General features: G+C 56.0%; 1 protein-coding gene across 1 annotated transcript; it reads right to left on the bottom strand.

Annotated features, from left to right (window-relative positions):
- Positions 1-1,247: 1,247 nt before the first annotated feature.
- Positions 1,248-13,598, bottom strand: LOC130607881 (solute carrier family 22 member 6-A-like). The gene is made up of 11 exons (XM_057425373.1): positions 13,555-13,598; positions 9,202-9,595; positions 8,212-8,315; positions 7,935-8,089; positions 6,944-7,112; positions 5,714-5,837; positions 5,504-5,619; positions 4,084-4,298; positions 3,264-3,372; positions 2,975-3,178; positions 1,248-1,602 (listed from the first exon to the last, which is right to left on the bottom strand). Exons 2-11 carry the CDS (start codon positions 9,577-9,579, stop codon positions 1,521-1,523), a joined length of 1,656 nt encoding a protein of 551 aa, XP_057281356.1. The 5' UTR covers positions 9,580-9,595; positions 13,555-13,598; the 3' UTR covers positions 1,248-1,520.
- Between the last annotated feature and the right edge of the window lie 2,098 nt (positions 13,599-15,696).

A 15,696-nucleotide genomic window follows, 5' to 3' on the forward strand; every position in this document is an offset into this window, starting at 1 on the left:
GGTCTATGGGTGTGTCAATGGGTGGGTCAATGGTTGGGTCAATGGGTGTGTCAATGGGTAGGTCAATGGGTGTGTCAATGCGTGGGTCAATGGGTGGGTTAAGGGGCGGGTCAATGGGTGGGACAATGGGTGGGTTAACGGGTGGGTCAATGGGTGGGTCAACGGATGGGTCAACGGGTGGGTTAATGGGTGGGTCAATGGGTGGGTCAATGGTGGGTTAATGGGTGGGTCAATGGGTGGGTTAACGGGTGGGTTAATGGGTGGGTCAACGGGTGGGTTAATGGGTGGGTTAACGGGTGGGTCAGTGGGTGGGTCAATGGGTGGGTCAATGGGTGGGTTAATGGGTGCGTCAATGGGTGGGTTAACGGGTGGGTCAATGGGTGGGTCAATGGGTAGGTTAATGGTTGGGTCAATGGGTGGGTTAATGGTTGGGTCAATGGGTGGGTTCAATGGTTGACATCTGGAGTGGGGTTTTGGGATGGCTTCCAGAAGACTCCAGAGGACAAAGTGCAGGCAGGGAGAGGACAAAGGTGGTCGAGGGGGACACTGGGGCCACCAAGCACCACCAAAAGGGTATCTAGAACCTAATCCATCGGCAGAACATCCCACCACTCATGAGGACCCCAAAGAACCACCCAAAATGGGGCAGGATTGGGGCAAACCTTTGTTGGGTTTGTTCTTCTGCAGGGTCGCGTTGTGGAGGGGGAGAAGCAGCTTTTGGAGAAGACCCAACCTTCAAGTGGGTGCCTTGAAGGAGATGGGGGGGGGGGGGGGGGGGGAGCTGCTTGTGTTGGCCATGGGGTGACCTCCATTGGGTTAATGTTCAGCCAGGGCTGTGGGCAGGAGGTGGCCCCGGCATGGGTCAGCGCGTGGGCACTGGGTTAATCTTTGATGGGCTCAACCCAAGCAAGGCTTTGGTGGGGCCAAGGGACACATTGGAGATGGGAGCAAGGGCCAGTGGGGGGCAATAGGGGAAGGGGCACCATGGGGGTGGCTGGAGGGGGGTGGTGGCACTCGAGAGGTCTGAGAACTTCTCAAGGGGTTGGGGACCCTCGAATGGGACAAGAGTTGGGGGGGTTTGGGGCTCTTGGGTGTTGAATTGATGGAGGTGATCTCCAATGTGGTGGTGGTTAGCAGGAGGGACGTGGTTCTTGGGCATTGTCCTGTTGGAGGTGGCCTCAGGGACACGGTTCTTCATCATTGGCCAGTCGGAGGTGACTTCAGGGAGAAGATGACGAGGTGCTGTGGAAGGTGACCCCCAACAAGAGGGTTCTGGGGCACCATCTTCTTGGAGGTGACCTCAGGGACACAGCTCTTGGGCACTGTCCCATTGGAGGTGACCTCAAAGAGGGTCACCAGGTGTCATCCAAGTGGAGGTGACCTCAGAAACACCCCGAGCCATTGTCCCCACCAGAGCTGCTTTATTACTCCCAGGACTCCTCCGTCCCCGTCCCCAGGTGAGGATGGGGGGGCCCATTGGGGGGTGCAGGGCACTGTGTCCCACCACCCACCATGGGCCCTCAGGGCTCCTTCTGCGGTGTCTTCTCCTGCGGCTCCAGTGGGATCTTTTCCTTGGGGTCTTCCTTGGGCTTCCGCTTGGCCCTGGGGGAGGAGGAGGCTCCATGGACATGACAGGGGCCAAGTCCAGTGCCTGCCCATCAGGAGCTCCTGGCACTGGGGCTTCTGCCAATTCAGCCATCCAGTGAGCATCAACACAGATGTGTGTCCATCCGTCATCCGTGCATCCATCAATCATCCATACATTCATCAGCAATCCATCATCCGTCTATCCATCCATCCTGCCATCCATCATCCATCCATCATCCCTACATTCATCATCAATCCATCATCCATCTATCCATCCATCCTTCCATCCATCATCCATCCATCATCCATCTATCCATCCATCCTTCCATCCATCATCCATCCATCATCCATCTATCCATCCATCCATCCTTCCATCCATCATCCATCCATTATCCCTACATTCATCATCAATCCATCATCCATTTATCCATCCATCCTTCCATCCATCATCCGTCCATCCATCATCCATCTATCCATCCATCCTTCCATCCATCCTTCCATCCATCATCCATACATTCATCAACCCACCATCCATCATTCATCCATCATCCATCCATCTGTCATCCATACTTTCATCATCAGTCCATCATCCATCTATCCATCTGTCATCCATCCATTCATCATCCATCCATCATCCATTCATTCATCAACCCATCATCCATCATTCATCCATCATCCATCCATTCATCATCCATCATCCATCCATCATCCATCCACTCATCATCCATCCATCATCCGTCATCCATACATTCATCATCCATCACCATCCATCCATCATCCATCAACCATCAATCCATCACCCATCATTCATCCATCATCATCCATCCATCAACCATCATTCATCATCTATCATCATCCATCCATCATCCATCTACCCATCATCTATCCATCATTCATCATCTGTCATCATCCATCCATCCATCATTCATCCATCATCCATCCACCATCCATCCACCATCCATCCATCACCTATCCATCTATACATCATCCATCATCCATCCATCACCTATCCATTCATGCATCATCCATTATCCATTATCATCCATCCATCATCCATCTATCCATCATCTATCAATCATTCATCATCATCCATCATCCATCATTCATCATCATCCATCTATCCATCATCCATCCATCCATCCATCAATCACCTATCCATCCATGCATCATCCATCATCCATCATCATCCATGCATCATCTATCATCCATCATCATCCATCCATCATCCATCTATCCATCATCTATCCATCATCCATCCATCATCCATCTATCCATCATCTATCCATCATTCATCATCATCCATCATCCATCCATCCATCACCTATTCTTCCATCCATCATCCATCCATCACCTATCCACCATCCATCCACCCCTCATCCCCCCTCACCTGCTCTCCACCTCCTGGATGGTGTCTGGAAGGGGCATGTTGAGTGTCTCCGGAAGGAACGCGGCCACCACGGCTGCCACCACTGGGAACACCCCATAGACCGCAGGGGGCAGGAGGGGGTAGGACTCATCCAGCATCTTCACCAGCGGTGCCACTATGCCACCGACGCGCGCCATGGTGCTGCCAAAGCCCAGCCCCGTCTGCCTGCAGCCACCATGGGACAAGGACACCAGGGTCACCCATAGGAGATGGGACAGGGACGCCCGGTGTCACCCATGGGTGCTGGTACCTGATAGGGGTGGGGTAGAGCTCGGTGGTGTAGAGGAACACGCAGTTGAAGGAGGCTGAGAGGCAGCCCTTGCCCAGCACTGCCAGCGCCGTGCGCAGCGTCTGCAGCTCTGTGGGACACGGACATGGATGGATAGTGGATGGAGGATGGATGGGTGATGGATGGATGATGGGTGATGGATGGATGATGGGTGATGGATGGATGATGAATGGATGGATGATGGATGGATGATGGATGTATGGAGGATGGATGGATGATGGATGATGGATGGATGGATGATGAATGTATGGAGGATGGATGGATGATGGATGATGGATGATGGATGGATGATGAATGGATGGATGATGGATGGATGATGAATGTATGGATGATGGATGGATGATGGATGATGGATGGATGATGAATGTATGGAGGATGGATGGATGATGGATGTATGGATGATGGATGGATGATGGATGATGGATGGATGATGAATGGATGGATGATGGATGATGGATGGAAAATTGATTGTGGATGATGGATGATGGATGAATGGATGAATGATGGATGATGGATGGATGGATGATGGATGATGGATTGACGGATGATGGATGATGGATGATGGATGGATGATGGATGGATGGATGGAGGATGGATGATGGACGAACGAATGATGGAAGGATGATGGATGGGTGGATGGCTGGATGGAGATGGTGCTTAATCCAATGGCTGGAGAAGGGAGCGATGGGTGAGGAGCATACGACAGTTGTGTGACCCACAGGTGGGGACATCAGGGGCTGGACCAGGCCCTGCAGAAGGTCCCATTGGCCCCAGCACTCACCTGTGGGCACGAAGATGTTGGCAATGATGGCCAAGCCTGCCAGGAAGAGCGCGACGGCAAGGGACAGGCGCCGGCCCACGTAGCTCAGTGAGATGGTCACCACCACCTTGGCTGGGAAGTCCACGGCGCCGAAGATCACCTGGATGAGGTAAATGCTGACCCCGAAGTTCTGCAGGTCCATGGCCAGCCCATAATAGGAGAAACTGATGGAGAACCTGGAGCGGGGCAGTGGGATGGACCTTGAGCTGGTAGCACCAACCTGGGGTGTTACTGTGGGGTGGGAGCTGAGGTGGGGGAGATGAGGGTGGTGGTGCCATTGGATGGCTGGATTCACTGATTGTCCAACTGTTCATCCATCCATCATCCATTATCCATCATCCTTTATCCATCATCCATCCATCCATCCATCAATCCATCCATCCATCCTCTGCCATCCATCATCCATTCATCAACTATCCATCATCTATCCATCATTCATGAATCATCTATCCATCATCATCCATCCATCATCTATCCATCATCCATCCATCATTCATTATCCATCATCCATCCATCCATCCAACCATCCATCTATCTTCTGCCATCCATCATCCATTCATCATCTATCCATCATTCATCAATCATCTATCCATCATCCATCATCCATCCATCCATCCATTCATCCATCATCCATTCATCCATCCATCACCCATCCATCCATCATTCATCCATCATCCATCCATCCATCCATCATCCATCCTTCCAACCATCCATCCATCCAATCTATCTATCATACACCATCCATCATCTATCCATCATCCATCCATCATCCATCCATCATCTGCCATCCATCATCCATCATCCATCTATCATCCATCCATCCTTCCAACCATCCATCATCCATCCATCATCCATCCATCCATCCTTCCAACCATCCCATCCATCCATCCATCCATCTATCATCCATCATCTATCCATCATCCATCCATCCATCACCCATCCATCCATCCATCCATCCATCCATCCATCCATCCATCCATCATCATCCATCATCATCCATCCATCCATCATCCATCCATCCATCCATCCATCCATCTCCATCCATCATCCACCCTCCATCCATCCATCCACCATCCATCCATCCATCCATCCATCCATCCATCCAACCATCCATCCATCCATCCATCCATCCAATCTATCATACATCAATCATGTATCCACCATCCATCCATCCATCACCCATCCATCATCCATCCATCATCCATCCATCCATCCATCCATCCATCCATCCATCCATCCATCCAATTTATCATACATCAATCATCTATCCATCCATCCATCCATCCATCCATCCATCCATCCATCCATCCATCATCCACCATCCATCACCCATCTTCCCTCGCGACCCCATCCCTCCCTCCTCCTCCTTCCCCAGCCCCACCACACGATGGAGAGGCAGAAGAAGATGCGGCGGATGACGGGCGTCCGGACCAGGTCAGAGATGGTGTAGGAGGCCTTGAGCCCAGCCAGCTCCTCCTTCATGTGGGACCTCAGGATCTGGAGGTGGGGGTTGCACAATGGGACACATTGGTGGGGACAGGGGTGGGAAACCGCCCCCCCCCCCCCCCCCCCCACCATGGGGCCACCAAACCTCCACCGTGATCTTCTCCCCTTCCTCCTTCCTCCCGTTGATCCCGGCCACGCGCTGCAGGACCTTCACGGCCGCCTCAGCCTTGCCCGAGAGCACCAACCAGCGCGCGGACTCCGCCAGCCACCTGCAGTGGGAGGGGATGATGGGGCCCTGGAGCCGTCACTGCGTCCCCACTGCATCCCTACTGCATCCCACTGCATCCCTACTGCATCCCAGCGCATCCCACTGCGTCCCTACTGCATCGCACTGCATCCCTACTGCAGCCCACTGCAGCCCACCGCACCCTACTGCAGCCCAGCGCATCCCAGTGCATCCCACCACATTCCACTGTATCCCACCACATCCCACCTCATCCAATTGCATCCTGCCTCATACCACCACACCTCACCCATCCCATGGCCTCCCACCACATCCCACCTCATCCCACTGCATCCCACCTCATCCCATGCCATCCCACCTCATCCCACCACCTCCTACATCCCACCTCATCCCACTGCATCCCACCTAATCCCATCCCATTCCACCATGTCCCACCTCATCCCATCACATCCCATCACATCCCACTGGATCCCACCCCATCCCACCTCATCCCATCACATCCCATCACATCCCACCACATCCCACCTCATCCCACTGCATCGCACCTCATCCCACCACATCCCACTGCATCCCACCACATTCCCACATCCCACCTCATCCCACTGCATCCCACCTCATCCCACTGCATCCCACCTCATCCCATCACATCCCACCACATTCCACCACATCCCACCTCATCCCACAGCATCACGTCCCACCACATCCCACCTCATCCCATCAAATCCCACCTCATCCCACCACATCCCACCTCATCCCACCACATTCCACCACATTCCACCACATTCCACCCCATCCCACAGCATCACCACTGCATCCCACCTCATCCCACAGCATCACCGCGTCCCACTGCATCCCATCACATTCCACCCCATCCCACCCCATCCCACCGCATCCCACCCCATCCCACCTCATCCCATCACATTCCACCCCATCCCACCTCATCCCACAGCATCACCCCATCCCACCACATCCCACTTCATCCCACCTCATCCTACAGCATCACCTGATCCCACCACATCCCACTTCATCCCACTTCATCCCACCTCATCCCACCGCATCCCACCACGTCTCACCAGATCCCACCTCATCCCACCTCACCCCACCTCATCCCTGTGACCACCAGTGTCCTACCAGGAATAGAGGAGGAAGCCGAAGAAGGGCAGGGACACGGTGAGCTGGAGGCTGCGCCAGTGGGGCACGGCAAAGGCCACCCCTGCCAGCAGGATCTGCCCCAGGGTGTAGGCGAAGCCGGTGATGGCCACGGTGATGGCGCGGTGGGACGTGGGGATCCACTCCACCACTGCGGGGACACCATGACACAGAGAGGCCTGGGCACGGCCAATGGGCCCAGCCATGGCCATGGGGGTGACAACACCCATGGGGCAGTCCAGGCATGGCCATTGGGACAACCCAGCCCGTGGCCAATGGGTTGTGCCCTCCACAGCCATTGGGTCATCCCCACCCATGGCCATTGGGTCATCCCCACCTATGGCCATTGGGTCATCCCCACCCATGGCCATTGGGTCATCCCCACCCATGGCCATTGGGTCATCCCCACCCATGGCCATTGGGTCATCATCATCCATGGCCATTGGGTCATCATCATCCATGGCCATTGGGTCATCCCCATCCATGGCCATTGGGTCATCATCATCCATGGCCATTGGGTCATCATCATCCATGGCCATTGGGTCATCCCCATCCATGGCCATTGGGTCATCCCCATCCATGGCTATTGGATTGTCCTTTCAATATCCAATGGGATGTCCCCATCTATGTCATTTTGTCATCTCCACCCATGGCCATTGAGTTGTCCCCTCCACAGCCATTGGGTTGTCTCTTCCATGGCCATTGGGACACCCCAACCCATGGCTGTTGGCCTCACCCCCGTTCATGGCCATTATGTTGTCCACTCAATAGCCATTGGGTTGCCCCCATCCATGACCATTGGAACATCCCCACCCATGACCATTGGGGTGTCTCCATCCATGGCCATTGGAACATCCCCACCCATGACCATTGGGTTGTCCTCTCCACAGCCATTGGGTTGTCTCTTCCATGGCCATTGGGACATCCCAACCCATGGCCATGGTGATGTCCCCCCGTGTCCCCTGTCCCTCACCCAGGCAGGCGATGCTGAGCCCGAAGCCAGACAGGGCCATGCCACCAGCGAAGCGCAGGACGCAGTAGGTCGCGTAGTTGGGGGCAAAGGCAGTGCAGGTCCCCATCACCCCCAGCTGCAGGTAGGACCACATCAGCATGGCCTTGCGCCCGAACCTGCAATAGCAGCACTGGGAGGCACTGGGAGGCACTGGGAGGCACTGGGAGGCACTGGGTGCTGGGGGGGCCAATGGCCAAGGGAGAAATGGAGGCTCCAGGGGGGTTCTCTTCACCTTTACCTGTCCGAGAGGCCCCCCAGGACGAGGGCACCCACCAGGACCCCGGCCATGTAGATGGATTGGGCCATCTGCCGGAGCTGCCGGTAGCTGCAGACCAGGTCCCACTGCAGGGATGGGATGAGGTAAGGTCCTGCTCTGTTCTCTTCTCCATCCATCATGCACCATCCATCATCCATCCATCATCCATCATTAATCCATGCATTGTCCATCCATCATCCAACCATCATCCATCCATCCATCATCCATCCCTCATCCATCATTCATCCATCCATCCATCATCCATCCCTCATCCATCATTCATCCATCCATCATCCATCATCCATCCATCCATCCATCATCCATGAATCCATCATCCATCCATTCATCCATCCATCATCCATCATTCATCCATCCATCCATCCATCCATCCATCCATCCATCCATCCATCATCCATCCATCATCCATCCATTCATCCATCCATCATCCATCATCCATCCATCCATCCATCATCCATGAATCCATCATCCACCCATCATCCATCATCCATCCATCCATCCATCATCCATGAATCCATCATCCACCCATCATCCATCCATCATCTATCCATCATCCACCCATTATCCCTTCATCATCCATCCATCATCCATCCATCATCCATCATCCATCCATCCATCCATCCTCCATCATCCATCCATCCATCACCCATCCATCCATGCATCATCCACCATCCACCATCCATCATCCATCATCATACACCATCCATCCATCATCCATCATCCATCATCATCCATCCATCATCCATCCATCCATCCATCCATCCATCCATCCATCCATCCATCCACCAATCAATCATCCATCATCCATCATCCATCCATCCCCCATCCCCCTCACCCCCCACCCCCATCCTCCCCACCCCCTCCATCCCCACCCCATCCCACCCCTATCCCACCTCCCTGGGCCCCTTTCCCCCCAGCCACCGTAGCCACCCCCCCCCATGCCCACGTCCCCACCTCGGTGACGATGGTGGCCACGTAGGTGCTGCGGTCGTACTCCCACCCATCGCCGCAGGGCTCGGTGCGCCGGGGCCCGGCGCTGCCGTTACCGGAGCTCGAGGCCACGTAGCGCAGGCAGGAGCCAAGGGTGGCCTCGAAGGTGCCGTTCCCCCCCCATCGGGTGCCATTGGACAGGTCCCAGGTGGCACCCGGCGCCCATGGGGTGGTGTTGAAGGCGCCGGCGAGGCGGCAGCGGTGGGGGGGGACGGCGGCGGTGAAGTTCTGCAGGAGGTTGTGGCTGGCCATGAGCAGGATGGGCACCACCAACAGCGTCGTCTGCAGCACCTGGAACCGGCCCAGGCCCCCGACCTGCGCCAGCACCGCCCCGAACGGCATCGCCGGGGCACCGGGACTGGTACCGGGGAGGGGGGGGGGGAGTGTGAGAGGAGGGGGGGGCACAGCGGAACCCATGGGGTAATGGCACCCATAGGGACAGAAGCACCCAGAGGGGAACGAGCACTCATGGGGACAGCGGCACCCATGGGGACATCAACCCTAGGGGCACCCATGGGGACAGAAGCACCCAGAGGGGAACCAGCACTCATGGGGATAGTGGCACCCATGGGACAATGGCACCCATAGGGACAGAAGCACCCAGAGGGGAACGAGCACTCATGGGGACAGTGGCACCCATGGGGACATCAACCCTAGGGGCACCCATGGGGACAGAAGCACCCAGAGGGGAACCAGCGCTCATGGGGACAGTGGCACCCATGGGGACATTAACCCTAGGGGCACCCATGGGGACAGCAGCACCCATAGGAGCACCAGCACTCATAGGGACAATGGCACCCATGGGGTAATGGCACCCATAGGGACATCAGCACCCAGAGGGGAACCAGCACCCATTGGGACAGTGGCACCCATGGGGTAATGGCACCCATAGGGACAGAAGCACCCAGAGGGGAACGAGCACTCATGGGGACAGTGGCACCCATGGGGACATCAACCCTAGGGGCACCCATGGGGACAGAAGCACCCAGAGGGGAACCAGCGCTCATGGGGACAGTGGCACCCATGAGATAATGGCACCCAGAGGGACAGAAGCACCCAGAGGGGAACCAGCGCTCATGGGGATAGTGGCACCCATGGGACAATGGCACCCATAGGGACAGAAGCACCCAGAGGGGAACGAGCACTCATGGGGACAGTGGCACCCATGGGGACATCAACCCTAGGGGCACCCATGGGGACAGAAGCACCCAGAGGGGAACCAGCGCTCATGGGGACAGTGGCACCCATGGGGACATCAACCCTAGGGGCACCCATGGGGACAGCAGCACCCATAGGAGCACCAGCACTCATAGGGACAATGGCACCCATGGGGTAATGGCACCCATAGGGACATCAGCACCCAGAGGGGAACCAGCACCCATTGGGACAGTGGCACCCATGGGGTAATGGCACCCATAAGGGACAGAAGCACCCAGAGGGGAACGAGCACTCATGGGGACAGTGGCACCCATGGGACAATGGCACCCATAGGGACAGAAGCACCCAGAGGGGAACCAGCACTCATGGGGACAGTGGCACCCATGGGGTAATGGCACCCATAGGGACAGCAGCACCCAGAGGGGAACCAGCACTCATGGGGACAGTGGCACCCATGAGATAATGGCACCCAGAGGGACAGAAGCACCCAGAGGGGAACCATCACTCATGGGGACAGTGGCACCCATAGGGTAATGGCACCCATGGGGACATCAACCCTAAGGGGCACCCATGGGGACAGCAGCACCCATAGGGGAACCTGCACCCATGGGGACAATGGCACCCCACCCATAGGGACAGCAGCACCCATAGGGGAACCAGCACTCATGGGGACAATGGCACCCCACCCATAGGGACAGCAGCACCCAGAGGGGAACCAGCACCCATGGGGACAGTGGCTCCCATGGGACAATGGCACCCAGAGGGACAGCAGCACCCAGAGGGGCACCAGCACTCATGGGGACAGTGGCACCCATGGGGTAATGGCACCCATAGGGACAGAAGCACCCAGAGGGGAATGAGAACTCATGAGGACAGTGGCACCCATAGGACAATGGCACCCATAGGGACAGCAGCACCCATAGGAGAACCAGCACTCATGGGGACAATGGCACCCATGGGGACATCAACCCTAAGGGGCACCCATGGGGACAGCAGCACCCATAGGGACAGTGGCACCCATGGGGACGTCAACCCTAAGGGGCACCCATAGGGACACCGGCACCCACAGGGACAGCAGCACCCATAGGGACAGCAGCACCCGTAGGAACAGCAGCACACATGGGGGCAATGGCACCCATAGCTACAGGGACACCCATGGGGACATCAACCCTAAGGGGCACCCATGGGGCCACCAGGGCATGGGGACACCCCCTATAGGGACCCTCTTGCGTCACGCGCCCTCCCCCCCCCCCCCCCACCGCGGCTCCCTGGGTCGGGGACATCCGGTCAGATGCAGCTCCCATGTCCCCCCCCCTCCCCCCCCGGTCCCCTCCCCCCCCATATCCCCCCCCCCCGATGCCCTCACCCCATTCCCCTGTCCCCAACCCCCCCAGTCCCCAACCCCCCCATGTCCCCCCCCCAAGTCCCCAACCTGTGCCCGTGCCCCCCCCAACCACTTCCCCTACCCCAGATCCATCCCCTTACCCCACTGTCCCCTCCCCAATGTCCCCAACCTGGCCCCCATCCCCATCCCAATCCCTCTCCCCATCCCCATCCCATTCCATATCCCAAACCCTGTCCCATTCCCTATCCCAAACCCTGTCCCTTTCCCTATCCCAAACCCTGTCCCATTCCCTATCCCAAACCCTGTCCCTTTCCCTATCCCAAACCCTGTCCCTTTCCCTATCCCAAACCCTGTCCCATTCCCTATCCCAAACCCTGTCCCTTTCCCTATCCCAAACCCTGTCCCTTTCCCTATCCCAAACCCTGTCCCTTTCCCTATCCCAATCCCTGTCCCCATCCCTATCCCTGTCCCTATACGAGTACCTGCCCCTGTCCCTATCCCAATCCCGATCCCTGTCCCTATCCCAATCCCCATCCCAATCCCTCTCCCTATCCCTGTCCCTATCCCGATCCCTGTCCCTTTTCCTATCCCATTCTGTCCCCATCCCTATCCCATTCCCTCTCCCCATCCCTATCCCTGGCCCTATCCCAGTACCTGCCCCTTTCCCTATCCCAAACCCGATCCCTGTCCCTATCCCTATACCTGTCTCTGTTCCCATCCCTATCCCTATCCGTGTCCCTGTCCCTATCCCAATCCCCATCCCGATCCCAATCCCAATCCCTATTCCAATCCCTATCCCCATCCTGATCACTGTCCCTATCCCAATCCCTCTCCCTATCCCTGTCCCTATCCCGATCCCTGTCCCTTTTCCTAGCCCATTCTGTCCCCATCCCCATCCCATTCCCTCTCTCCATCCCTATCCCAATCCCTCTCCCCATCCCTATCCCATTCCCTGTCCTCATCCCTATCCCAATCCCTATCCCTGTCCCTATCCCAGTACCTGCCCCTTTCCCTATCCCAAACCCGATCCCTGTCCCTATCCCAATACCTGTCCCTGTTCCCATCCCTGTCCCAATCCCTATCCCTATCCCTGTCTCTATACCAATCCCGATCCCGATCCCAATCCCTATCCCAATCCCTGTCCCTATCCCAATCCCTATCCCGATCCTGATCCCTGTCCCTGTCCCTATCCCAATCCCTCTCCCTCTCCCTTTTCCTATCCCATTCTGTACCCATCCCTATCCCATTCCCTCTCCCCATCCCTATCCCATTCCCTGTCCCCATCCCTATCCCAGTACCTGCCCCTTTCCCTATCCCAAACCCGATTCCTGTCCCTATCCCGATACCTGTCCCTGTTCCCATCCCCATCCCAATCCCTGTCCCTGTCCCTATCCCAATCCCTACCCCTATCCCTGTCCCTATCCTGATCCCTGTCCCTATCCCAGTACCTGTCCCTGTTCCCATCCCTATCCGTATCCCTATCCCAATCCCTGTCCCTGTCCCAGCCCCGATCCGTGTCCCTGTCCCAGTACCTGTCCCTATCCCAATCCCCATCCCGATCCCTATCCCAGTCCCTATCCCCGTACCTGTCCCTATCCCAATCCCTATTCCGATCCCTATCCCTATCCCGATCCCTATCCCGATCCCTATTCTGATCCCTATCCTTATCCCTATCCCAATCCCTATCCCTATCCCTATCCCTATCCCTATCCCAACCCCTGTCCCTGTCCCTATCCCCGTACCTGTCCCTATCCCTATCCCAATCCCTATCCCGATCCCTATCGCGATCCCAATCCCCCTCCCTCACCCCGTACCTGTCCCGTTCCCGTTCCCGTTCCCGTTCCCGTCCCGTTCCCGTCGCAGCTGAGGCCAAAAGCGAGGGATTCGGGCAAAAGTCCCGGGATGGGGGGGGGGGAGGGGGGGGGGAAGGGGGGGGAGGGGCGGATTCCAGCGCGGCGGGAGCGCGGTGCAGGGTCCCCCCGCCCGCCGGCCCCATAGAGCCCCACAGAGCCCTATGGAGCCCCATAGAGCACCCATAGAGATCTATAGCGATCCATAGAGCACTCACAGAGCCCTATAGAGCCCCATACAGCACCCATAGAGATCTATAGCGATCCATAGAGCACTCACAGAGCCCTATAGAGCCCCATAGGGCACCCATAGAGATCTATAGTGATCCATAGAGCACTCACAGAGCCCTATAGAGCCCCATAGGGCACCCATAGAGATCTATAGCGATCCATAGAGCACTCACAGAGCCCTATAGAGCCCCATAGGGCACCCATAGAGATCTATAGCGATCCATAGAGCACTCACAGAGCCCTATAGAGCCCCATACAGCACCCATAGAGATCTATAGCGATCCATAGAGCACTCACAGAGCCCTATAGAGCCCCATAGGGCACCCATAGAGATCTATAGCGATCCATAGAGCACTCACAGAGCCCTATAGAGCCCCATAGGGCACCCATAGAGATCTATAGTGATCCATAGAGCACTCACAGAGCCCTATAGAGCCCCATAGGGCACCCATAGAGATCTATAGCGATCCATAGAGCACTCACAGAGCCCTATAGAGCCCCATAGGGCACCCATAGAGATCTATAGTGATCCATAGAGCACTCACAGAGCCCTATACAGCCCCATAGAGCACCCATAGAGATCTATAGCGATCCATAGAGCACTCACAGAGCCCTATAGAGCCCCATACAGCACCCATAGAGATCTATAGCGATCCATAGAGCACTCACAGAGCCCTATAGAGCCCCATACAGCACCCATAGAGATCTATAGTGATCCATAGAGCACTCACAGAGCCCTATAGAGCCCCATAGGGCACCCATAGAGATCTATAGCGATCCATAGAGCACTCACAGAGCCCTATAGGGCACCCATAGAGATCTATAGTGATCCATAGAGCACTCACAGAGCCCTATACAGTCCCATAGGGCATCCATAGAGATCTATAGTGATCCATAGAGCACTCACAGAGCCCTATAGGGCACCCATAGAGATCTATAGTGATCCATAGAGCACTCACAGAGACCTATAGAGCCCCATAGGGCACCCATAGAGATCTATAGTGATCCATAGAGCACTCACAGAGCCCCATAGGGCACCCATAGAGATCTATAGTGACCCACAGAGCACTCACAGAGCCCCATACAGCACCCATAGAGATCTATAGCGATCCATAGAGCACTCACAGAGCCCTATAGAGCCCCATACAGCACCCATAGAGATCTATAGCGATCCATAGAGCACTCACAGAGCCTTATAGAGCCCCATAGAGCACCCATAAGGATCTATAGTGACCCACAGAGCACTTACAGAGACCTACAGAGCACCCACAGAGCCCTATGGAGATCCACAGAGCCCCTATAGAGACCTATAGAGCACCTATAAAGCTCCATAGGGTACCCACAGAGCCCCTACAGAGACCCATAGAGACCTATAGAGCACCTATAAATACTCATAGAGCACCCATACAGTCCCTATAGAGACCCATAGAGTACTCAGAGACCTATAAAGCATCTATAGAGATCCACAGAAACCCATAGAGCCCCACAGAGCCCCTATAGAGACCAACAGAGCCCCTATAGGGATCCCCAGAGCACAAAGAGCCCTGCAGTGACCCATAGAGCACTTACAGAGCCCTATAGGGAGCCATAAAGAACCCATAGAGAGCCACAGAGCCCTTCAGTGACCCATAGAGCCCCTATAGGGCACTTAACTTATAGAGCCCCATAAAGCCCCCATAGAGCATTTGGAACTTCTCAGTGAGGCCCTTAAGGTGTCCCATAGATACCTATAGAGCTCTCATGGATCCCTACAGACCCTATAGGCTTCTATGGGATTCTGTAGGTCTCGAACCCCCCCCCCCCCCCCAATAGCTCCTATAGGCCCCCATAAACCCCATTAAGGGCTCCTATAGGCTCCTTTAACACCCCCATGTG

The sequence above is a fragment of the Pezoporus wallicus genome, unplaced genomic scaffold, assembly GCF_028554395.1.
Source record: "Pezoporus wallicus isolate ANWC-B61680 ecotype Strahan unplaced genomic scaffold, APGP_CSIRO_Pwel_v1 contig_11311, whole genome shotgun sequence".
In the NCBI taxonomy this organism is placed as follows: domain Eukaryota; kingdom Metazoa; phylum Chordata; class Aves; order Psittaciformes; family Psittacidae; genus Pezoporus; species Pezoporus wallicus.